The sequence below is a fragment of the Protomyctophum parallelum genome (genome assembly GCF_964188405.1).
Source record: "Protomyctophum parallelum genome assembly, chromosome: 15".
NCBI lineage: Eukaryota > Metazoa > Chordata > Actinopteri > Myctophiformes > Myctophidae > Protomyctophum > Protomyctophum parallelum.
The window spans coordinates 8,206,242-8,232,487 of record NC_139710.1 but is presented as its reverse complement, the minus strand read 5'-3'; the positions used below and the strand labels follow the sequence as shown (position 1 = coordinate 8,232,487).

General features: G+C 42.4%; 1 protein-coding gene across 4 annotated transcripts; it reads right to left on the bottom strand.

The window, feature by feature from the left end:
• Nucleotides 1-306: 306 nt before the first annotated feature.
• On the bottom strand, nt 307-26,246 carry golga3 (golgin A3). 4 transcript variants are annotated; one of them, XM_083784917.1, is made up of 24 exons: nt 26,197-26,246; nt 25,140-25,401; nt 22,629-22,907; nt 20,720-20,826; nt 19,435-20,174; nt 18,741-18,849; nt 17,879-18,185; nt 14,457-14,659; nt 13,955-14,092; nt 12,539-12,700; nt 11,780-12,148; nt 11,506-11,583; nt 11,063-11,326; nt 10,270-10,364; nt 9,707-9,923; nt 9,320-9,463; nt 8,852-9,049; nt 8,398-8,514; nt 8,059-8,198; nt 7,682-7,814; nt 6,785-6,907; nt 5,918-6,082; nt 3,198-3,364; nt 307-2,724 (listed from the first exon to the last, which is right to left on the bottom strand). In XM_083784917.1, the coding sequence occupies exons 2-24, from the start codon at nt 25,288-25,290 to the stop codon at nt 2,529-2,531; spliced, it is 4,602 nt and encodes a 1,533-aa protein (XP_083641043.1). In that variant the 5' UTR covers nt 25,291-25,401; nt 26,197-26,246; the 3' UTR covers nt 307-2,528. The 4 variants fall into 4 exon arrangements, with proteins under 4 accessions (XP_083641043.1, XP_083641042.1, XP_083641044.1 ...); XM_083784916.1 differs by lacking the exon at nt 26,197-26,246 and adding an exon at nt 25,549-26,185; XM_083784918.1 differs by lacking the exon at nt 26,197-26,246 and adding an exon at nt 25,549-26,185 and having other exon boundaries at nt 3,198-3,361.

Sequence of the window (26,246 nt, the reverse complement as noted above, 5' to 3'; positions counted from 1 at the left end):
ATGAACCACACTTCATGACCATAGGTGAGTAGCAACGAAGATTGCTCGGTAGACAGAGAGCTTTGCCTTCTGGCTCAACTCTCTTTTCGTCACAACAGTGCGGTACAGCGACTACAATACCGCCCCTTCCACTCCGATTCTCCGGCTGATCTCCTTCTCCGTCCTCCCCTCACTCGTGAACTAGACCCCGTGATACTTAAACTCCTTCATCTGGGGTAATGCTAATGCCCCATTTCCTACCTTACCTGGACTGCACAATCCTTAAAAAAATGCATGTGTAAATATTGTCAAAATAAAACACACTGGTTGATGAATAGTGCAATTTTATGAGATACATACGCCATCTCCCATTATAAACGTTAAACATTGGAATGAATAACTTCCAACCATAGCAGATTAAAAGATTGAACAGCAAATACAGCAAGGTTTATGCATAGAGCTCATGCTCCCCGACACACTCATCAAGTACTGGTAGTTTACAGTGAAAGTAATTTGGAAGATACATCTTTCTTATCAAAATGAAGTCCCCAAAACACAGTTCAGATTGAACACAGTATATTGGTATGTGTGATTCAGTCCCAGACAGTGAGCACACTACTCTCCCTTATCGTGTATACTGTCACTCTGGAATTGCACAAGCATACAGTGTTGTTAAAAATAGTCAAGACAAGCAAGGTATTCAAATGTACACAACAGCACTTGCAGAACAATTGCATGTGCTACAAGCTGTTGAACTACATTTGCAAGTGCAGTTATGTATAGCAGTTAGTTTACTTTCATGTACAGGTTTGACAGTGTTGCAATTTATCTTCTTTATACAGTTAAACTATCAATAAATGCATTTACAGTCGTAGAAAGGCAAAAACAATTATGCTCATATATTAACCTCTGCAAAACGTACAATTTCCCCTTTAACAAAACTGCAAAAGAAAAAAGAATCTGCAAGTATGAAGAAAAAACAAAAAAATATTAAAGGTTTGATTACATCTGATAGCAAACTATAGTAACAGTTTTGCTTCTTATAACTCTGTCCCAGTTCTGCAAACTCTTTTTGCATGTCAGTTGATGCAGCCCAAATATATATATATAAATTACAATAAACCATTCCATATGAGCTTGTAACCATAAACATTATTACAATAGACATATATTACACACACTCAGTCAGTAGAAATATTGTTCAAACTGTCCCTTTACACCATATCAAAGATTCCTTAAGGCTTATTCATGTACACACATTACAGTCCAAGCCAGACAAACTTGAGAAAACGTTTCCATAGAGTTTAAACAACCCACAATGTTATGGTTAATAGCAAGCATAAGAAAACAAACACTGCATTTCAACAAGAGGCAATAAAAAGCAGACCACTGAGCATGATAATATTGAAATGCATATAAACAAATCATGTTTCATTACAAATTGCTTGAAAGAAGCAGAGGAATAATTGACCACAGAATTAATGACATACCGTATGTCCTACATAGTGAAGAAATTGAACAGTGGGGAATGAATACTGCTTGTAATAAAGCCAGACATTCTATACCAGCCTGGAAGCAATTAATGTAATATTATCTGCAAGATCAATTAGGAATTTGTAGTAAGCAAAACATCATTATCCAACTGCAGTGCAGTCCAATTTCTGCAATGTAAATGTTTTTCTTTGTTAATACAACCAGGCCTTAATCAGCATTGGGGCACCTAATATTAGAGGATTTAACATAGGTCCCTCAATGAATTGCTTGGATTACTTACCAATGGTTACCATGGGACATGCGACCATGTTTGAGTGACAAAAAATATAACGTTTTTCTACAACTTAAACGCCATATGACTGAGCAGAATTTGAACAACTTCCTTGTTAGTTGAGCCACAAAGCAATTACAAAATTGTAATAAGGCCGTTTACAATGACAATACGCAAATTAGAATATAAGGCCATAGAACTATATTAGATCCCAGTATCCAGACAAATGTCACTATTATCAGATATCTGTCAATATCCGACATAGTATGGTGCAATTTGGTGATCAAAGCTCAACGATGAGTTTACAATGTAGGCTTTTATTGTGACCTCAACAATGGTGGACTTGGTGGTAGACCAATTCATACAATGAAAATTTGGTGCTGAATCCTTAAAGTAGTAAATAATGATGAAAAAGAAAGACTAGCACTCCAAATGGACTTAATTGCCACAATTTGCTGTCCTTGCCTTTCTTTTTCTTATTGAAAAAGTGACAATTTTCCATTGCTGAACTGAAGTGTAAATAAATATAACATAACGAGCAGCATCACAAAAACAAAAAACAAAACAATATAAAGAATAAAGCTATGGTATATAAAGTATTACTTTGCGTGAGCACTCTTGTGCTAACCAGAGAATGCCAAATGTTGGCAGCAATTATTAAGAAAAGATAAAGGAAATAATGATAATAATAATAATAATAAAGGTGGCTTTCTCTTTTTTGTTTAAAGTTCCCTTGTGGATAAAACTCCACTCTGTCCGTTGGCCTGAGATATGTTTTCCTGCATTACGATGGCTGTGCCTCCTCTTTTGCAGAGTTGTTATTCTCCACCACGTTGTTGTTTAGAAGTGTTGATTTGGAGACGTCATCGCTCTCGCCCAGTCGCACTAGCTCCTCCTCTACGCTGGTCAGTGAACTCATGGACTCGTGTACCGTGACAGTATGTTCTTCCATCTGCTTTTGAAGGCTGTCCATCTCCTCCCTAAAGAACAAAACAATAATATATTCAATACAGTCCATTGTGATGAACAACTATTTTTCTGTGTTATTCCATACTGTGATATTGGGATATCGAAAGTCTTATGGTTCTTTTTTTTTCTTTTCTTTTTTCTTTGCTTTAGGTTTAGATTTGCTTTAGGCTTTTCTGCCTTTATTGAAAGTTTTTCAAGTGAAGGACAGGAAAGAGAGACGGGGGGAGCGACATGCAGCAAAGGTCAGGATTCGAACACATGACGTGCTGCCCGGCGCCGTGCGCCTGGACCGCTATGTTTATGGGTCTTATGGTTATCTACTGTAGATGTTTATCCCCCCCCCCCCTCCCCCCACATCCTGTTTTCTGCCCAATGAATACCAGGATAAGACCCAGCATGCTGTGACCCCCGACTTGGATCAAGCAGGTATAGAAAATGAAAAGATAATGTAAATGCATGAGTCGTTAGCAGGGAGCCGTCTTACTTGAGCTGCCGTAGACAGTTGTGCAGGTTATTGAGGGGCTCCTTGTTGACAGAGGCTGAAGGTTTCATCAGCTCATCCAGCAGGGACGCAGGCACAGGGCAGTCAGGGATCTTTACTGGAGTCACTGGGTTGGATGGGTTCCCCTCGCTTTTTAGCTCCATTCGCTGCTGCAACGCAATACATTCAGCACATTACTTATACTTATAATGAACAATTCAAGTTGTGGAAATGCATGCCCTGAAAAGGTGTCCCTGACGCCAGGCTGCTGATTTTGTCAGGACCAAAAGTCAATGAAAAAGCTCTCTTATCCCTCAAACACTATCAGCAGTCACGCTGGCCAAGACCTATACGCTGTAGTTGCGGAATTTCGGGCGGAAGTACCGCTCAAGGAAATGACGTAGACGCTTTACAATCAGTTTACATTCTCCGTGTATGAAACAAGTGTTGTGATTGTCCAGGTGTTCCAGTGTGGAATGAAGTGCCAGTGCCACTGCATCGTCCACAGACCTATTTTTGCGGTAGGCAAACTGTAGGCCAGGGGGTCCAGTGCCTCAGGGATAGCAGAGTTCACGGACTGTAGAACCAGCTTTTCCATGCACTTCATTGCCACTGAGGTCAGTGCCACTGGTCTAAAATCATTCATTGTCACTGTGTTGGCTTTTTTGGGACTGGTATTATGACAGAAGACTTGATAACTGCCTGTCATAATTTGACCCCCCTGTATTGGACGGTATTAAGAAGTTGATATTACTTTTGTATTCATCTTATAAGGCCCTAGCTGTCCTTCAAGTGTTTTTTTACTGGGGGGTCATATTCTGACGGCAGTAACTGCCTGTCATAATTTTAAGACAGGGGGACAACTTCCTGTGCAAGGGAGGTGTTAAAGATGTCTGTATACACCCCCGCCAGCTGCTCAGCACAGGCCTTCAGGACTCTTGGTGATACTCCATCAGGACCTGCTGCTTTTCTTGGGTTGACCTGCCCAAATGCTCGCTGGACCTGTGTTTGTGTCACCTGGAGTGCCGTCTCCCCAGGGTTGTGGGGAGATTTTGAAGGGATGTCTCCATCTTGTCTATCAAATCTTGCATGGAAGCTGTTTAAGTTATCTGGCATGTTGTTGTCACGGATCTCCGTCCCATTCGTGCTCCTCTTATAGTTAGTGACAGCTTGTATCCCCTGCCACATACCATGTGTGTTGTTATCCAGATAGCAGCTCTCAAGTTTCTTTGAGTATAGTCTTTTTGCGGCCTTGATGGACCTTTGTAGCACGTAGCGAGCCCGCCTATACTCTGTGGTGTCCCCTGACTTGAAAGCTGCATCTGTACATCTGCAGATGTACATCTGCATTGAACCAGGGCTTTGGGTTAGCGAAGACACGAGTAGTACGGGTGGGGATGCAGATGGATGTGCACCATTCAACATAACCACTGACAGTCTGTGTAGTCATGAATATTGTCCGTGGCCTCTTTAACCCATTCTGACCGGGCACCCATTTTGGTGTCGGCATCATGTTATGCTTTAGCTATTGAAAAATAGCAGATCTACAAGCTCATATCGCGCCACCGAGTGGCGCGATACGAGCTTGTAGGTCTGCTATTTTTGAAAAATCGAAGAGCGACTGACATTTTTAGAATCTGATCTCAGATCAGAATGGGTTCATCAGACCAGTGTGTGTCCGGCGGAAACCTCGTATGAATCTGATCTCAGGTCAGAATGGGTTAAAAACATTCATGTCTGTGGCCTCCAGGCGGTCAGTCCACATCCTAGTAGTCTTAACTGTGACTGGGTTAGCTTTCAGCTTGGAGATGTAAGTGTGCCTTAACAGGATTGCTACGTAGGTGGTCAGACTTTCCAAACTGAGGTTTGGGAATGGCATTGAATGCTTTCTTTATGTTACTATAGCACTGATCCAAAATGTTTTTCCCTCTCGTAGGGAAATTCACAAACTTGTGGAGTTTGGGCATAGCCTTCTTTAGATTACAATGATTAAAGTCCCCCAGCACTATAAGGGCAGAATCCGGGTACATGTCCACTAATCATGTCATGTAGCTCTTTCAGAGCTCTCTCCTCATTTGCAGAGGAGGGGGGGGGGGAGGGGATACAACACTCACAATGATGCACTGTAATTCTCTTGGTAGAAAAAAAGGCCTACACTTTAAAGTGATATATTCCACATCCTCAGAACAGGACTGGGATATCACTTTCGAGTCAGTGCACCAGGTCTCCTTGACGTAGATCACTGATCCGCCCCCCGCACATTTTGCCACAATCCGCTGCTCTGCGATCGGCTCTGAAGGCTGAATAGCCAGTTAGCATTACAGCCTCAATGGGTGTCGTCTCTCCAAGCCATGTCTCAGTGAAACACAGCAGAGCACATTCCTGGATACACTTCTGTGTAGCCAGCCTCCCAGAGATGTCATCCATCTTGTTTGAAAGTGACCGTACATTGGTGAGAAGTGTGACCGGGACTGGTGGCCAGGCGCCGGAGTCTCCGCCGTATACCTCCCCACCTTCCACGCTTCCGAACGTCCCGTGCCGTGTCGTGTCCGGGTATTACCGTCACCATACAGCTCCGGAAAACAGTGCAGGTCCGCGAGATTAAAATCTCCTTTGTGACTAAGCTCCCCTAACTGCACTCGAAAACGAGATGGTACATCTCAAGGTTTCTTTTCCAAATAAAGAGACTTGAATCATCAAATAATAAATAAATGCCGACTTACCTTCCTCAGCCGATTCTGTTTGAGGTCCTGTTTGAGTTGCTGGTTCTGCAGCAGTACGGTCTTCATGCTGTTCCTCAGCTCGCCCACCTTGGCCTGCAGCATGAACTTGTCCTTCCTGGTGCCGTTCAACTCCTCCTGGACAGACTCCAGCTCTACCTTAATAATCTGAGACAGACACACATATCTGATATAGAAACCAGGTTGCACTCATTTACATGGTATATTTGTTTAGGGCAGGCTAGTGGGCCTTAACCCATTCTGACCCGAGATCAGATTCTAAAAAATGTCTGTTTGAAAATGACAGTTGTCTGAAAAAGCTATGTTTCTATGTCAGTCGTTCTTCGATTTTTCAAAAATAGCAGACCTACAAGCTCGTAGCGCGCCACTCGGTGGCGCGCTATGAGCTTGTAGATCTGCTATTTTTAAATAGCTAAAGCATAACGTAATGCTAACACCAAAAGGGGTTCCCGCCTACACTGGGGGCACATCAATTACATCTCTCTTTTTAAAATTAAAATACTTATTAATTTATGTTACAGCAAAATAGTAAACCTAAGTGAGTTAAGTTCCATGTGTGTTCATTGGCTTCTCACCAAGGACCCAAAGATGAAATACAATAAAGATGAGATAAATTAAAAAAGGGGAAAATAAGTAAGAAGTAAAAATACACAGTATACCACAGTACAACCCGCACACAGGGCCAAATGGACACACCTTTATTGATTAAATATAACAACAAATTCATATTTGATCAATGCGAAGAATATATATTGTGTTAATGTGTACGTATATTGTGTACGCATTGGCACTGTGCGTATAGTTAATCCTCTGCATAAACATTAAAGAGAAATACACAACACATTATACCTGTAGAGCTGTGTGTGTGTTGTCCAGCTCTCTGTGGTGACACTGCTCCATCATCTCCAGCTGCTGTTTCTGGGTCTCGATCTCCCTCTGCCTCTGCTCTACCTCCCACTTCAAGTCTTCCACCTGCCGGACAGATTGTTGGTCACAGAGGCAAGGCAAGGATTTCAAGAAACTCATTTCAGATTACATTCAAGACTATGTCAAACACCTTTAAAGTGCATGGTCAAAAAGAAAAAAAACAACAACAAAAATTGGCCAGGAAATTGACATCTTATTCAATAGCCACAGCATGGAGAAATGACACATACTCATCTGGAACATGTATCCATTTAAAAAGCATGGCATATTTTAGCCTCTAACTTGCAGTGACAGTTAAGTAGTCTAGTACTAGTATTTAACTAGTACTAGTATTTAAATAAAAAACCCTTCGCCTATACAAAAAAGGGATACAATAACTTTATTTCATTCATTTATCTGTAGACCTGTACATGTCCTTTATGAGGGAAACATACAAAGAAGAAAAAGAAAAGAAAGTGTGGAAGGGGTAGGCTTTGTTGTGTGATGTTAGGAATAGATCTTCCATTTTCTTTTTTTAGTTTCTGTTACTGAATACTGGGGGGATTAAACAGAAAAAAATTAATCTTCCAAATATATATTCCGTATTTATTTTAAAGATAAAGAAATTAGCAGATCTTAAGCTCACAATACGTAGAGCTGCCATTTTCAGTGTTCGACACCAGCATGCAACTAAGACATATAGATCAAGCTTTTACCCATAACATTTGATAAGTCACTCAAACCGATTCAGATTTGATACATGGATTTGGATCCAGACTTAGATTCTACAAAATGCCTTCAAAAGTTAAAACCAAACCCTACCAGAAGTACTGTCCCTACCTCTTGGTTGGTGAGGGGCTGTTTGGACAGCTCCTCATCAAGTTGTTTCTGCAGGGCTTGGAGCTGGAAGTGAGCCTCAGACAGTTCTTGCTGGAACCTAGACACCTCCTGAGAATGCTGCTCATCCTGAGTCCTGCAGGGAGGGAGACACACACCAAACAGTAGATATAAATTATAAATTATATAAATTATAATCACAAATTCTCAATGACAATGACAAATTCTCTTAAACTTCATCATAATCGTAAACATAACCCAGGAATTTGACATTTTTCCCCTCTGGCGGCAATATATTTCAAAATGTTCTCAGACAAAATCTCGGGATGAAATGGGCTTGTGCATGTGGATATTTAAGAAAACTGTAAATGTGAACATACTGTAGTTGTTTTGCTTCATTGCGCAGGGCTTTCACCAGCTCTTCTTTGGTCTGCAGGTCTTTCTTGATCTCACATAGTTCCAGCATTGCTGCCCTGTAGTGTCTTCTGTTGTGGGCGGCTTCAGCCTTTGCTGCTGCCACCTAGAGGACACAAAACGCCATTATACCATTCAAGAGTTCAAAGGAGCACTGGTGGAATCTTGTAATAAGAGCCCAGAGGACCCCCAACAAATAATTATTTTTTATTAATAATTATTTACTACAAAATAAATAATAAAATGATGTTGCATTACATTGAATTGAATTAAAGGGTATCCTGTGTGATGCAGTGAGCCCTTACCTGTTCTTTGAGGTCCTTCACTTTGGCTTTCTCCTTTTCCAAGGCAAGCTGCAGAGACTGAACCACCTGTTTCATCTGGTTATCCTCTTCCTCTTTGCGTTTCAACACAGCTTGAACCTGAAGAGAAAGGTTAGAAAGGTAACAGAGGGAGTTCAGTACTACAAAATGTATCAACATACTAATCACAATTCCATGCATTTGGTGGTACTGTGACAAGAGATGAAACAGAAGCCTTCCAACAATAGATTAAACCTAAACCAGATTCAGATACAGAGCTTTAAGTATGTACACTAATTGGTTGAAAATGTCCTAAAAGAGCTGTTTCCAGTTTCCATGGCCAAAATCGAGAAATTAGACCCAAAATATTCAACTTCCATATCATCTTCAACCAGGGGTATACTTTATGTCATATCACAATTTGCAAAACTGTAACTTTTCAACGTATGAAATGTACCTGCAAGTTGAGTTGGACAAGATCTGCCTCTCGCTTAGCTAAGGCTGTCTCCAGAATGTTTGTGTGCTCCCGCAGTGTATTGTGGGATTGCCCCAGTCCGGCCAGTTTCCCCTTTTCGTGCTCCAGTTCTAGGGCAAGCTTTTTGTTGGCATCCTCTAACTTCCGAATCCGCCTCTTGAAGCACCGGGATTCCTGAAGCTGTGAAAGAATTTGGTAATGGTTAATGCTGTAAAAAGGTATGGTATGTGAATGGATAAAATAATAAGTCTGATGCATTGTTGTGACCAGTAATAAATAGCAGTGGGAATAAAACAGAAATTAAATGTAGACAAACAAACACAAAAAACAAACAAGAGACAGATCTAAAGAGATAGAAAATACAAAGAGACAACCAGATAGTCAAAGATAAGGACGCAGCGACAGAAAAGCAATCAGACGTCTTAATCCTCATTATCTTTCATTCCACACCTCATCCTCCAGCTCCATGACCTTCTCCTGGAACTCTTCCAGCTCTGTGGAGGTGAGGGTGATCACCTCCTGAAGCTCCTTCTCCAGCATGGCCTTACTGCGGCTCACAGCCTGGAGCTCAGCCTGCAAGGCCGAGATCTTATCCTGGACCACAGACAAACACATACAGGGTTTCAAAGGCCTAATTCAAACACATTCCAGACAGCCTCAATGTACAGTTACTCCAGTATTTCCGTTTCAGTATTATAGTACATTACTATCCTATAGTCAGTGAATAGTAATTTGGAGGTTATTTTCAAGCTCTATACGTTACAGCACATTTTATACACAGAGAAACTCAATGTGCCTTTCAGGAAATGCGTAAACTGGGAGTGCCCTCTCCGTTACCTGTAGAGCCTGGTTGTTCCCTCCATCCGAGACCTGGGCCTTGAGTTTGACAAGCTCTGCCTCTGTGGTCTCCTTGTCTGTCAGGGCCACCTGGAGCCTCCTGCTCAGGATGCCCACCGCATTCTCATAGGCCTTATGTTTGGCCTTCATGTCCTTCTGTGCGCTGGTCAAATCGGTCCCCAGACGCTTCATGCGTACCTTCTGCTCTGAGATGGCCCTGTTTCAAAGCAGAAGAGCTTTGATTACAGCTTTGATTACAGTAAGCTGATTAGTGATTACTGTATGTTGTCATCTTATCTTGCGTGTTACTTGGTCTGGTAGTCATCTTCTTACAAGTATAACCAATTTATAAGCAAGTCTCATAATGCAAAGTTAATAGTGCTCATTGATGTGCTATATTCTCATGACAAATATTATTGCTGAAGAGTAGATATTATGTTAGGCTTTTATCCCACTATTGGGATGAAAACAAACCAAACTCCAGAAATGTTCTGCATAGATCAGGCTGGGTTTGGGAACAATTCTAGTTGCCAAAAAAAAAGTCCATGGTGCCTGTGACTCACTTTTTGGCATCAGCTTGCATTTGCTCCACCTGTTTCCTCAAGCCCTCGTTCTCTTCAGTCACGGCTGCTAGCTGGCTCTGGTCAAACTGTACGGTCTAGGGAGAGGAAACAAATCCAACAAACCACATCACACTACATACAAAATGGCAGCTAGAAAACTAAACACAATGCAAAAGTGCATACCAGTATATGCACAGTGAGAGGCTGAAGTGTATATATGCACAGTGATAGGTGTGTCTGTTCATGTCCTGTACAGTACTACTATAGTAACAGAAAGGTCCTGTTGTCACATAATGTTATTATGAGTTTGTCTACACCAATGAGGAAAATAACAACACAATAGCTACACTCAATATTTCAAATACTAAACAATAACCTTCCAAAATGGATGAATACTGTTTTTAAATTCAGTGCTTAAATACACACAGGTATTGAGATTTGGGCAAGAATTTATGTTGGATACCGATTTCAATCACACAAAATGTTTTTTTTTTGTGTGATTTTTATCTGAATTAAGTTTTGTCTTATGCTGTATTTTCTGCCACCGTATGTTATATACACATACTCATTAGAGCAGCAGTCACATAACTTTTACTGTATAGACGTGGGTTACAGGCTGTAAACAATAACACTGCTGTGAGTGCCGTCCTGAAATTCTAAATTTGGAAACTAAGGATATGGGCAGTAAAGAAGAATACGGATAAATAAGCGATATAAGATAGGTCACATTTCCTATTGGTAATGTCAGTGGCGGACAGGGCAAGGATTTCCTAACATTGAAAACATTCTATACCTGTAAATGGGTCTCTAGTTGGTCTCTCTCCTTCTGCACACCCTGCAGGTGAGCCTCCAGGCTGTTCATCTGCTCCTGGACCTTCACCACCTCCCTCTGCAGACGTGCTTGCTCTAGCTCAGCTTTCTCCTTCTCTCCCTGGATGTTCAGCAGCTCCTCTTTCAGTTCCTTCACCTCTGCCAGCAGACGTTTCTTGGAGGACTTCAGCTCGCTGATCAGCTGCTCCTTGGAGCTGGCGTCTCGCCGGTAGGCTTCAACCATTACCTTTGGTGGACCAACATTTTAGATTAGGCACATCAGTGTTTGTGGTGACAGAAACGGACATAAAAACAAACATTTTCCATCAAAAGTGGAGAGGAAAAAAAACAAACAATTGTCAAAGATGGGTTTTTGTCACGGAATGGGATGTGAACACCATCTTCCTGATAGACATGCAATCTTACCTTTTGTTGTTGGAACTGCTCTTTTAATTTCTGAGCTTGTTTCTTTAGGGAATTGTTTTCCTTTTGTAGAGTTTCAATCTAAAAACAAAGCAAAAACCAGTGGTAATTTTCTACTGTCAACATTCCAACCTGTAATTGACTTCATAAATTATAAATACTGGGTCCACACAGCAATATCGACAACAAAGTCAATAGGAACAAAATATATGAATCCTTGTTATAATAAAATTATGATTAATTATTGACCCTCTTGGCAACTCGACTCGTTTCTGACCTGCGATGCTTTGACCTGGACTTCCTGCTTTAGTTGGTCAAGGACGTCCGCTGCCACCAGCACGCCCTCGCTCAGCCGCTCTGCCGACTCGTCCAGCTGACTTTTATCGGCACGGGCGGCTTGCAGTGCCACCTCTAGGACGATCTTCTCATTCTGGAGGAACTGAATGGTGTCGTCTTTAGCACTGCCATCTGTCTGCAGTTCACTGAGCTGGGTTTCCAGCTCCAGGTAGCGGGCCTCTAGCTGGTTGATGGACTGCTCTTTGGTTTGAAGGCTCTCCTGGGTACTTGTCAACTGGCGCATCAGCTCCAGGTGTTCCCTCTTCAGGGACTCCAGCTGCACGTCCTTCTGAGAGAGGGTCAACTTCATCTGGGAGAAGCAGACCAATGAAGTGTAATTTAGAGTAGAAGCGAGGAATTGTATGGTGAAGTATTGTATGACATGAATCCAAATGGAACAGCAAACTTAATTCAGACAATAAAATGTCACTGACTACAATGTGACAACACCACTGAACGTTAACCACACCAAAACCCAAGCCTAAACATAACCACTTCCATCATGTATTATAGTAGATGCTCCCGGCATGTCCCTTAGTCTCCACCCTGTTTATGCTACGTTTGTTTATGCCTGGAGGTGGGTCTGTTTCATGATATCATACACGTCTTCTGTGCCTGGTCTACTTTCGAGGGGACACAGACATACATAGATACAGAAAAACCTTTGGCAGAGGAGAAGGAAATGAGCACGATTGATTACCTGCTCTAGTTCCCTCTCCAGGGAGCTGGCGGTGTTGGCCAGTTTCAGTAAACGATCACGCTCTTCCTCAAACTCCTCCAGTTTATGTTGCAGGTCGTCCTCCACCATAGTCTTTGCATCCTGAATCTGCTGGTAAGCTGCCTCCTGGGTCAGCATGTCGGACTACAACATCGACAGGGAAATTCAGAGTGTGAACAAACACCTGACATTGAAAAAACAACAACTAGACTCTTGCATCGTTAAGCCATTATAATAATAATACTATGCTATAAGATGCAGCATTTACATTTCACACATGTAATTGGAATGTGAACGTTGCAGACGGTTTGATCCCTGGCTCACCCTGTGTACCGGAAGAAAAAAAAGGCAGGTTACTTTTTTTTTACTACTAACACTTTTTGTTTTTCCAAACATTGTGTTTATTGTCATGATTTGTCACGATCCGAGTTGGCTTTGTCCATGGTATAAACGTCTTTTATACTTTTTGAAAGCCTATGGGGAAAATTTATGGGGAATTATTTCTTGGGCCACTCGTCGTTCTGAAAGGGGCGGGACTGCGATGTTCTATAGACTAATTATTTGTTTACAAAGATTGGGACTGGGCGCTGGTTTCAGTTCATTCAACCTCCTCTTGTGTGTTGGGTAGTGAGATGCACCATATACTTCAAAGCGCAACAGTATTGCGCACAGAGAACAGCTGATATACAAGCTCACATCGCATCGCGGATGCGACTATTGTGAGTGTAGAGATCTGCGTGAGCGACACCATCACGGGATGAAGCATAAATTATACATTGAGACTGAAGTCTCTTTTACAATTGTGAACTGGCCAAGACAAGAGGCAAAAATAAGTGACACAGCTCTGCCAGTAACAAAAAACAGGACAGATGCTCATAAATACAGTACCCACTACCGAAGACGCTCAATTTAGGGAGAAGCAAGCAGCATTTGCTACGCTCCTCGTGAGAGACTTTACAACCCAGACATCATTGTGTTAGAAGTTTAGGCATCCTGGTTAAGTTTTCACCGGGCACCACTGCGGCGGGTCCTAACCCAGAGAACCAGCACTAGGTTGAGTAGTATTTTATAATATATATATAAATTTTAGATATGACGCCATGTTCATGACCAAAAACCTGTCATGAAAATGTGGTCTCACTTCCTTCCTGGACTACAAAGTCACACCTCCATGCATCTTCCCCGTCTCCACAAGGAGGGGAAGTGCACTAAAGCATTATGGGCATTGTAGGAATTCAGCAATCCAGTCAAACCCTAGTCAAACACACAGACTTTTTCTGGCCATAGGGTGCAAATTTCAAATTGTGCTAGTGTTATCTACTACAATACTATTAACATTGAGTGACTGCAGTTTCCGGACTTCCGGTGGTGAAATGTCACTTTGAGAGGACTTTATACCTCAATGCTCTGCAGCTGGACAGCGATGCGTTCCTTTTCCTTAATGGAGCGGTGTTGTGTGTCATTCAGCTGATGGGAAAGAGTAACATTCTCCAACTTCAGGTGTTCCAGAGTACCTATCTGGTTCATCTGTCCAGCCTGCAAAAAGAACAACATAAAAAATGCATGTCAACTTTATTGAAATACCATTAGAAGTCATTGTTTACATCTCTAGAGTATGCATTTACCCAATGTAAATAACCTGCTCTCTTTAACCTCTATGGTCTTTCACAGCAACAACCTGCCTGCCTCACACTCATACAACTCAGTTTTTCTCAGCTGGTCAGTAGGACTAAAACTGGTAACCTTCCAGTTATCCACTTCTCTGCTCTAACCACATGCATACCCAATGAGACAACATGCTCACTAATAATGTATTTAGTTTATAATGCAAAATCTAGAAGCCAAGAAAAGCAACAAAAAAAGACACAAGAAGACATGAAAAACACAACAGTAACCTTACCTGCATGTTAGCCATTTCGCTCTGCAGCCGAACACGCGCCTCCTGTGCCAGCGCCAACTGCTGCTGGTACCACTGTCGGACCTGCTGTAGTGAGTCAATCTCAGCCTGGGCCGTCTTCAGCCGGCTCTGCAGGGTGCTGCGCTCCAACTGGACCTGCTGGAGTTGGCCCTGGAGCCCACCCATCTGCTGACGCAGCTCCTGGACTGGAAGAGCGGAAGATCAGAAACACAAGACATGGGTCAAACACACAGTCCAAAACCAAGACATGGGTCAAACACACAGTCCAAAACCAAGACATGGGTCAAACACACAGTCCGAAACCAAGGAACACAACTACTACTAGAATGACGACTACCGTACTACTACTACTACAGTAGATTGGCGTCAGTTGGGCTTTCAAAAGGTTGGAAGGGATGTTAAGCCATTTAGGCCTGACGTTTTCTGAAATAAGTATTTTCACGACTTTTCAAAAATAGCAGACCTGCAAGCTCGTAGCGCACCGCTCGTAGCACGCCACTCGGTGGCGCGCTATGAGCTTGTAGATCTACTATTTTTCAATAGCTAAATTATAACAATGTTTATAAAACACCAAAAGGGGTTCCCGCCCCAAAATGAGTTAATATTATGACACCGTTAAGAAATTGTTCAATTAAACATAACGGTTAACAATTAATAAAAAGTCTGCAGTTCCATCATTGGGCGTCAGAAGCAGCGAGTGCATAATCCAACGGCATGAGACGCGGCACTGCCGGGGGCAGGACCGGCATGTGCCGGGGGATTATGTCACTCCACTGCCGCTCCATCTCGTGGCCGCCGCTTCACGCCAACTGTCGGTTAACTACCGGTAACAGCCGGGAGAAGGGACGGCAGCTGCCGGGGAAACTGGGGGGATTATGACACTCGACTGCTGCTCACTTCCACGGCAGTGCGCTTGGTCCAACATGCGCTGCGTCGTGCTTATGGTCAGGGTAAGGGCTTGGGGTAGAGTGTCGGACTGATGCCGGCAAGAAATACTGGCGCCTGCCGCGGCTGATGCCATGCGTTGCGTCGTGCTTGCGGTTATGGTTAGGTTCAGGGTTTGGGGTAGAGTGTTGGACTGTTGCCGCCGAGAAACACTACAGACCGAACTGGGTGTTCTGTGGCAGCTGCCGGTAAATGCACTAGCTCTCTCTCTCTCTCCACGCTGGTAAACACAGAAACGTCTCTGCTTTTGCATGTGATGTGACAGACTCTTACAAAGATGCCATTACCATGCCATGCCATTTGATAAAGGAATGTATCATGCCTTTGGTATTTTTCAGAAAAATGTAGATTTTTGTGTTAGACATTGAGGGAAATGACGATAAAAGAAATGATCAGCTAACCGGTTAATCGATTGAGAAGGTTATCAAAACATATCAATTATCGATAATTCCCATCCCTAGTTGGAAAACAGATTACATTGTTGTTTTTGATTGATTGATAATTGTATTAGACAATTAGTACAGGGTACAGTCAAGCACAGCATTGGTCCAAAAGGACAGCACCGAAGAAAGCGGTCTTGTTTCCATTCGGGTCCCATGCATTCATTCACAATGACAACATGACAACAAACAATACGTTTCTCAAACACACTAAATCTATATGTACAGGTTGGAATAGAAATACATTAATAAAACATAAAAAGTGTGGGGGGGGGGGGGGGGGGGGAGCCAATCACCTTCTCTCCCTTTGACCTGATGACAGTGACAGGTGAGTTTTCAGACCCTTTTTAAAGGAAACCAGTGATCTGCTTGTTTTGAGGGAAGGGGGCAAGGCATTCCACACTTGAGTGGCAGTGCTGTGAAATGTGAATTTACTGTCCTGTTGAGGACTGTTCTGTCCTCAACACTGAGCCAACCTATGCTATCAAATTGTGTTGCACAGAGGTGGGTCATGGGCCCTAATCCTAGTAAAAGTCTGATTAGTTTGTTTTGGGAGGTCTGGAGCTTATTTTTTTGTGACATTGAGATGTTGGAATACCAGGAGGTGCATGCGTAGTCAAATAAGGGCTGAATGAGAGCTCCAGCTAGTGTCCTGAGAGCCGTCTTGTTAACAAATGAGGAGATTCTGCCCAAGAATCTTGTTCTTTGATTTACTTTTTTGATCGCTCTTGTTGCCATGCCTTCACCCGTCAGTTTATTGTCCAGGATACAGCCCAGATATGTAACCTCTTCTGTGTTAGCTATTCCTATGTCATCAATACTGACCTTAAAATCCTTTACAATTACCCTATTAAGGAAATGGTTGGACCCAAAAAGGATGGAATCTGTTTTACCTAAATGCAATGAGAGTTTGTTATCTGTAAGCCAAGTTCGGATATTGGTGAGTTCTGAGCTGAGTGCCTCCTCAACCTGTGTTCTTGTCTATTATGTGCCATTATAAAAGGTGTTTTCTGATCCGGGATGCAGATTGGCTGAGGACTCATTCTACAGTCACAGATAATGAATGTCCTGTACATACAGGTCATATTCTACTTGCTGAAAGTTCATGTTCACTTGCCCAAATGATATTAGAAATCATGTGGTGTGCATGTATAGTGAACAAAGGAAGGTTGATTCCAGTCAAAAAACATTCCAGAAAGTTCAAAAACTACTTGCCCATTCGGGCAACCTAAAAGCTAATTCCACATAACCATGCCGAAATGAGTTTTCACTTGCCATGGGCAACTGTACGCCGTTGTTGTCAGATATATTCAAGGATAAATATTGTTGTATTATTGTTTTAGAATCTGTGCTGAATCTTGGATGGTTAGAGCGGCACGATTACATACAAAGTCTATGCAAAGACGCACGAGCGCCACAAACGGGTGCGGCGTGACCTGGCGCAGGACAAACGGACGAACCGAGGCAAATATTTAAATTCAAGTCTAGATTAGGATTCTGTTAGCAAGACATCAAGTTAGTGAATGGTATATTATGCATGGTTGATGACACTCTACTTACTTCATACTGAAGAACATCCCATAGCCTTGAAATATTCTAGTCATGCCACAATGTCTCATGTCACAAGTTCATCACGTAGCCTGGACCTTACTTATTTTAGCAAATGCGTTGATGAATCAATGACAATCACAAGACAAATTTCTTAACGGCCAGTCAGCCACTCTAACTGATTCAGATCCAGACAATGGCTGCATTCAGCAAATGGACAGCAGTTAGCATTGGTAATGAAGGCGTACCTCACCATGTTGTACCGATTGTACCAAAGAGCAAACACGTTAATGTTATTGTTATGCCTATTCCTCTGGGACAAGCTAGCTACCTTCTTTGTGGTTGCGAAGTATTCAATTATTAACAATAGTTGTTAATGCTAGACTGCCACCTGTTAGTTTCTTTAAATGTTACATCATAGTCATAACTCCTCCACATGTGTCAGAATTAAGTGGCGTCTCCATCACTCACCAGCGCTCTCCCTGGAGGACATAGCCTGCTGCATTTCCTCCACCTTCCCCATCAGCCGACTGTACTGCTCCTCGGCCACCTGTAGGTCATTGCCGAGGGAGGCCAGGCTGGCGTTCTTGCTCTCCAGGCTGCCTTGCAGGTCCACCATGGCCTTCTCCAGCTGGCTGCAGTTCTGCCTCAGGGAGCCCACCTCTGCGGTGAGTGTGCTCTGCTTCTCCTGGCCGGCCCTGGCCTGCTCCTCCTGAGCCCGCAGCTGTGCGTTCACAGTGGCCAGCTGAGCCTGCAGCTCCGTCTTCTCCTTGAGTGCCTGGACGCAAAGCAGGTCAGAAACACCACAGTGTCACACAGTCCATTTTTTAATAGCAGAAAGTTCTGCTTCATGTCCCAGCTGTGAAAAATATCGTGGCCTGTGTCTGTAGAAAAACTGTGGAGCAGTTTTTACAAGTAAAGTACCAGTACTTATAAAAGTGAGACATGCTAACTGTAAACCAAGGACTGAACTAATTTTGGTTAACATCAAGTATGTCTTCACTGTGTGATTGGCAATATTTATAATAATTGTCACGTATCTTTCTTAACACAGAATGCTCATAACAGAAAATCAACCCCAAATACAGAGAGAACCAGTGATGGAAGCAGTCTGATTTATTTTTTATGTATAGTCTAGTTGCAGACTAGAGATATGTGACAAGCCAAGTTGCCAGTTATAACAAGTTGCAACAGAATCCCCAAAAGGTGGTTTGCAACATAATAAAACATTTCGTAGTGGCGCAGTCTGAATGAGGCTAAACAGTACTTTTCTGTACACTATTAGAAGGCTTTTCATTATTAAAGCCTGTTTAAAAACAACATGCTCTTTAACCTGATTGGCCTCAGATGACAGTGACTCCAGCTGGCCCTCCAGTCTCATCTTCTCCTTCAACACCTGCAGCGTTTCATCATGGCCCATCACTGAACTCTCCAAAGAAATACTGGAATCAGAATGTCAAGGTCACAAACATCATCAATATTATATTAGCAATATTGCATCTCCTAGGAACAACAAAGACATTATAGATAATAATGCCTAGGACTCAAATTACTATTTTTGTGTTTATCATGTACTTTAGCTTCGGTTGATTGCAGAGTAACTGAATATAATGTCATGTTGATTCAGAGTATTGAAGAACTGCTGTACTTCCCCCACTACAATTATCCTAATTATTGCTAGAGCCTGATAGTTTTTCCAACTAGAGCAACAGCAGGTAAAAGCGCTGTATATATATATCTGGTGAAATTACAGGTATGTAAATCATGTTGTTTTTTGCTATAATATTGCAAGAAAAAAAAGTATTGCAGTCAAACTTTTCCCAATATCATCAAGCCCTACTGCAATCAAATACATACTGAATATTAGGGTGTAATAAACTATTGGTTACACTTACGATCACAAATAACATTGGACAACATTAGATCTAAATTAATTCTGAATAGTTAAAAAGATTGAATGAATAGACATGAATACAGTGGGACAAAGAGCATGCAATAATATCCATCTAATCTATGTTGATCCAAACCTGCTAGAGAAGCTGTCCCTTCGGCTGCGCGGCTCAGTGGTTCCTTCCCTTGCCTGTTCTAGCTCCAGGAGCTGCTGCTCATCGCTGGCTGCCTGGAGGACCTGCCGTAGGGAGGGGAACTGGCCCATGGCCTCAGGGGCGATCTCTCTGCCCTCCACTGTGTAGTGCGCCCCCCTCTGCCTGCCCACAACAGTGGACAGCATGCCGTACGTCCCGCGCGTGGACACGCTGCTGTATGACGAGCTGTCACTGTCGGTGCCATCATTTCCTAGCCTGGCCCCCGACTCGCTGCCATCAATCTCTGACGTGTTATCGCCAGAAATCTGGAGGGGGGCGACAGCAAGCTGACCCTCGACCTCAGATGAGCCGACGTCGGAAGTCACGCTGACCTCGGACAGGGTAGACACAGAGCTGATGGTGGACTGGAAAGAGGTGCGACTGCCATCCGACGCCATTGTCATCCTCCCATCTTCCCCGCCTCCACCTCCTCCACCGTTCTCTGGAGACTTGTAGTCAGCTAGGGAGTGGATCTTACTGGAGCGGGGCGAGCGGGTTCTCTTCTCCCTGGGAGGGGGGATGCCCAGGCTGCCCAGTTTGGGCCCCCGGGGAACACTGGTCCTCATAAAGGAGTACTCTGTGGTCATGGCCTCGGTGCTGGCCCGTGGAAGAGCTTCTGGGTGCAGCATCAACTCTGGGTCCAGAGTGCTGAACCTCCTGCTCTTTGGGATGGTGCGATGAGACTGGACAATGGAGACAATGGAAAAGGATGACCATACATTACAATATAATGTACCTTTGTTTCTCACCTTTCGACATTTGGATTTTCTCACTTTTTCTGGCTCTTCACTTTTTCTGAGATCGTTAGTACTAAAGGAGACTTTCAATGCTCTTTTCAATTTATACTGTATATAATGTTGTACTGATGTCCTGTCCGGCTCTCCATTATAAGAGATCCATACTACTCTCAAATGCACTAACCTAGAAACAATAATGTCCTTTACACATATTGGTAATAAAATTGCTTAGCATTACTGACTGAAACATTAAGCCAGGGGGGTTTACTTTTGGTGAACTGAATGAAACCAAGCTGCTTTACCCAAGTATCCTGGGGATTCTACTCAACCAGACAGCAGTTCTATTTATATATATTTTATGTGCTTTATTTCACAATGTAGAAGCTGTGAACCCAAGCACCTGTGATCATGTGGCCCAAAGCATGCTATACTTTCTTGGCTGCTGCAATGACCAGATGAAGGCACCTGGTCAAATAGCTGCATACACTCACCTTATGCCTCTGCACCCTGTACTGTTTGAGTTGCTCCTCTAGGCGCCGACGAGCGTCCCGGCGAATCTTTTCCTCATTCTCCATTTCCAACGAAGGTTGTTTGTTGGCTACAGGGGAAAGATTTTTTTTAGAACAAAACAGAGGAATCTTCCTCCACTCTGCCATCTTGGACCGTAGATATAGGGCTGCACAATGATGGCACAATGATGTCAGTCATGATGCCAAATGCTATGCTAATGTGAATTCAATTACACTCAGTGGCCACTTACTTTACTTATGTACACCCGTTGTTTAACTAATATAAACAAGCTACTCCTCCAAATAGAGTGATGTGGCTGCAACTCAGTATAGAACGTTTGATGCAGAAAGGCAAAGAGGTTCAATTACAGTTCCACTAATCTCTCAAGACAGATTTAGAGCTCCGCAGCTAAATCTGTCGGCAACTCCCGTTACAACGTGTAGGAATGTTAGCAATGTAAACAAAGACACGTGCAACCGGAAGTGAACAGATCAGGGTCCTACCCAGCTGGTAATCAGTAGTTGAGGTGTGTACCGTGTACCTAATAAAATGGCCACGAGTGTCTTTACAATTTGAAGACCAAAACGCCTTTATAGTTTTTGCATCTTAAATACACATTTCAGATCATTTTAAATGGCATCTGAATTCTATGATAATACATTGTGGCAACTAAAATTGATATCCAAAGAAATATGCCAATTATTGTGCAGCCCCCAAAACATTCCAGGCACAGGTTAGGTTAGGGACAAATCCTACAATATGCTACGAATAGGCCTAGATCAGGCACAACCATAAGCCATAATGTGGACGCATGTATAACTGTGTTTTACAACAAGAGTGAAGCTGCATGCAATGATGCAACCCAGCCCTCAAACAGCCACTAAATGTCATTCACTATTTTACCAGCCAGACAAGAATTTCAGTTTATAGAGAGAAACAAAACTCCAAATGATGGTTATTATCTGCCATACAGGCTGGTCGATAAAATACCTACCTAATCTATGATACAAATCAACATGGTGTTAATTTCTAGCCCTGGTCCCTTAACCAGTTAAGATTCAAAAGGGAGCATCAGCTAATCTGGTTATTTTGCACACAAAAGACACCCGTCACTGAATGTTTGGAGTGGAGTGATTACAAGGACACGCCAACATAGAAACAGTAACGATAAAAGAAAACATTACAGACTCCTCCTTCCTAATCTGATTTGTAGTGGATGAAACCTTAGCATTTTCTTTTGTTTACAAATTATGTTAAGGGTCTATACTCTTTCCATTATGTTGTCATTCTTTCAACATGGTGGCATGTCCCTTATAACCAGTAGAATCCACCATTACATTCTGTGACATTTGTGTCGTTGGCAATCTTGGCCTCAACCAGGTGCCAGTCAGTACAAGAAGTTACAATCATAACTTCTTGACAACAGCAACACATTAAACATTAAGTGGTATTAGCATAGTATTAAGTCTATCACAACAACTCAAATTGACCAACCACACCCACAGTTCTCGGGAACAGGCTTGAAAACATCACATTTCACGAGGGACAAAATATTGATAATCTAGTTATTCACGATATTCAAACACCACCAGAACACAACATAACACAGAGATTAGTTCTAAAAACTAAAACACAGCCATTAGTCCAGCTACTATTCCAAAAAAAGCACCCACACCGATGCCTAATTAATCAAGCAATGAAACACCTCAGGGAGTTGGACAGTACAAAGCAGGTTGGCTCAAACAAGTAAAGCCAAATCCATCTGGTCAGAGAATGCACAGGCGATGGTGTTTAAAGAAAATACTGTACACATCAACCATTAGACATCCAACAGCAAAAGGAGGGTTAAAAAAGGGGTCTCATTATAAAAATCAGTTTTTTTATGCTTACACAATTCAGTCTCCTGCATAGGCATACTTATTCTGAGCGATAGCAACGGGCCACCCTTGTGAACCGTGCCCTCATCACTAGCTTCGTCAGACTTCTCTAGCATCATGGGAGGGAAAGCAGCCACACCTGGGAGGGAGCGCTCGTGGCTCAGAGACTGGACAGGGACAGGGGTGCTGGTGCTCTGGGGAGGCAAGGGGCCATTCAGGTGACCGTCCCCTGCACCGCCCGGGCAATCCATTGCACCGTCTCCATTTGGCACCAAATCTCCATGAACAGGACCTGATGGGAGAGGAATTTGAGTTTCTGTTCTCTGAGATTTAATTTGTTCACTTTATTCAAGTTTTTCTATAATATACTCTATATACTATGACAAAATATAGAAGCAACATGACAGAATTCCAGTGATCAAATTATAAGAACACACAAAGCCAAGAAGTAAATACATATTCAATTTGTACATGAAATATCTGAGGATCCGGGCCCTCATTGTAAAAGGAGGAAAACAGCCTTTATTAAAACAAGGCAAACACCAACATGTTTCGACCACAGGACTTCATATGGGCAAATATGACCTGGATATGTATGTATTGTGCCCTAATGGCTTTTGCCTGGTTTTTTCTTCCTTTTACCACCGAGTGCCTGCCTGCCCGGATCCTCCGTTATATCCTGTTTGATCCAGGAGCACCTCCGATATTTTTCACTACTTTTAACCTACAGTAATTGTTTCTCATATGAGCACCTGGTTGTATTGTTTTTTAATAATTTGCAGAGGTGAGACAAAAAAGACGTGAATTTAAAGACATTTCCACTCAAAAAACTAAACGAATTAAAAAATTGGGACGTCCGAAGGACTGTGGCTTCTTAAGAGGTTTAACAGTATTGTTTGGGTTTACATTTCACTGCACAATAAAAAAAGGATAGTGATATGCCTAACATTAAGGTAAAACATTCAGGATCCTGTTCTTGTGATGTTCTTGGTAAACTGGTCCAACAACTTTGTCAAGCTACAATGGCTATTCTATGTAAGCAGGAAAGGGTGGATGGCGACAATTCAGTAGCCACGTGTCCCTATAGTTGCTCCTATTCTCAATACCACGGTGCTGAATTACCAGAGCTAACTTCCGATTTAAACTATTTCAAATGCAAAGGGTCATGTAGCGAAAACTATGTAACTGATCACAGTTAACAGGACATAGCCTAATCCTAAAAATTAACAACAAAAAAAAGGTTAATTAGGATTATGTATATCCTGCATGATTATTTTTACACCTTGGAATAGAGGGTATGCGCGTGACATCATCAAACCAGGAAGTTATGCAGGAATGCCTACTGAATGGCAAAAAACTACTTTCTGGCCTTGACATCCCATGCATCCGAACAGAAAAGTCCTATCTGATTGCATTAAACAACATTAAACAATGTTAAATTCACTTTGCCTGTTGCTTTGCCACTCAATTGCCATTCACTTTATGCATGCGTATACCCTCTATAGTGGGGCAGAGGAAGTTAAATTTTTTGTTTAAAATTGAGCCCAATATAATTGCACGAAAAAAGCCAGTAGGTTAAGGACAGTATCAGGCCGAAATTTATGCTAATTTGTTGGGGAAAAGAAAATGAATGCAATTGCAAGCACTGAACGATTTTTTTAAGTTGACAAACAAACAAGGAACAAAATCAATATGTGTTATGTCCATAAGCATGAGAAGCCGCTTAAGGACCCAAAAAAGCCCTGTACAGTGCTAGCCCTGTACAGTGCAACAGTATGCGTCTTTGCCATTTTTCTGTTAATAATGTAATGTCAAAAGCCAGTCAGTGAATCTACGCATAAATGGAAATAGAATTACAAAATGGGCACCCTTGGTTGTGCTACTGAAACTTTGAAAGAAAGAGCATAATAACAGCAAGTTTGATTAACTACTTGGCATCAACATAACTGAGCAGGGAATGTCTAGTGTGCACGCAGCCTGCAGTTTGTGCTCCATCATGAATAATCTCACATGCTAGATTCTAGAAGAAGCGGTGTCTGGCATGAGAGGTTGATTAAATGTAACACGTGATGACAAGCATCACCAACTATTCTGTCACTCTCCCAGCCCCATTCCATTGTGCCATGTGAATTGAGCCACTGCCTACTTAAATTGGGCAGCCTTTTCTGGCAATAACATACTTGTTTTGGGGTTTTGGTTGGTCAGGTGACGGTCTCAATATCATATGTGACTGATGACTGAGCTCTGGCTTCAACTCACTTGAGTCGGTTTTTAATTTTCAGACTCACTGAGAAGTCTACCACAACACAAAAGGTTAAAAGGAGAAAGAAATCTCCCTCTGTTACTGTTAATTGTGGAGACACTTAGCTACACTTGTTCAGAGAAACTCTACAGCAATGTTTATGACCCTCACTATTATTTATCACGCATTATAATATGTCTCATACACCTTCTAGCTGTGCAGCTGTGTTAGGGTTAAATTATAAACAAAGCAACCCAGTCAAACAGACGTATCAACACTAACCATTATGAACGTCCCCTGCTGTAGATGTAAACTCCTCCAAGGGTTTCAACGGTGTTCCACTGTCCACAATACCCGCTTCAAACTCTTTGGATTTTATAACCATGTCTTGTTGTTGAGGCTGCATTTCAATTGCTCCTGTGTGGTTATCCATTTTAATTGGGAAAATGAACACTCGCTGTAGAGCCGGTGTCCGTTTGGAAAGAACGTATCAGAGCATCTTCTTCAAGTGGTGTCACCACTCACCAGATGCCAGATGGATGAACTAAAACATTAAGATGGTAGTTCAGTTACAGTATAAGGCTCGTTTTGCAAATGAATGAATGACAGACGTAGGCATGACGTGTGTGAAGTGTGAACAGGGTACACAAGTCACAAGACAAGTGTCAGTTTAAGAAGAATTAATACTAACCATTGGGAATTCAACTTCCCAGGCCTGGCAAATCAGTACACAACCACAAGAACAACGTGTTTAACCTGTATTTTACGTTACGCAACAAAGTAAACAGCCAATCATAAGTGGATTGCGGTGTTTAGCCAATTATAGGGTCGTAGCTATACTAGCAAGTTGTCAGCTCTGCATTTGCAAAGTAGCTTATTATTAGCATTAGCTGTACATTATGCTAGCTCGTATAGAACATTCGCTGCGCTAGCTAACACTAGCTTGCTTCACTCCACTGACGTTAGCTCTGGTGGAAGACGGTCGTCGTGTTGCCACTATGTCTGAACGTGGTCTTTTCAAAACGGACTGGTTGGTAGATCATAACCGATCATAACAGCTAGCTAGCTGTGTTGTTATCGAGCTGTGTTCACCACCTATACGTCCGACACTCCCGACAGGTCCTGCCAAAATAAGCTCTCAGGCTATCTAGAATAGATGATTCGAAGACTCGCCACTGATCTCGTGAAGTCGTGATCTCAGGTTTTTGTGGCCTTTTGCAAACATCCTAACGAAATCAACACATTTTGTTACATGGCATGTGTGTACGTTACAAATCTTACGTGCAAATCACGAAATGACAATTTGTTTAAAGTGGTAAATTGAGCTTTAAACGCTAACCTTACAAACGCTTCGGCTTCTTCTACGTGGCTATTTTGAGTCCGTCCGTG

Coding starts and splice junctions, on each gene's coding strand:
- golga3 (XM_083784917.1), bottom strand. CDS start 25,290: ATGGATAACCACACAGGAGCAATTGAAATGCAGCCTCAACAACAAGAC. Junction 22,908..25,139: donor AGCAGGGGACGTTCATAATG/GTTAGTGTTGAT, acceptor CTCTCCCATCAG/GTCCTGTTCATGGAGATTTG. Junction 14,660..17,878: donor GTCCTCCAGGGAGAGCGCTG/GTGAGTGATGGA, acceptor CCGCTCTTCCAG/TCCAGGAGCTGCGTCAGCAG.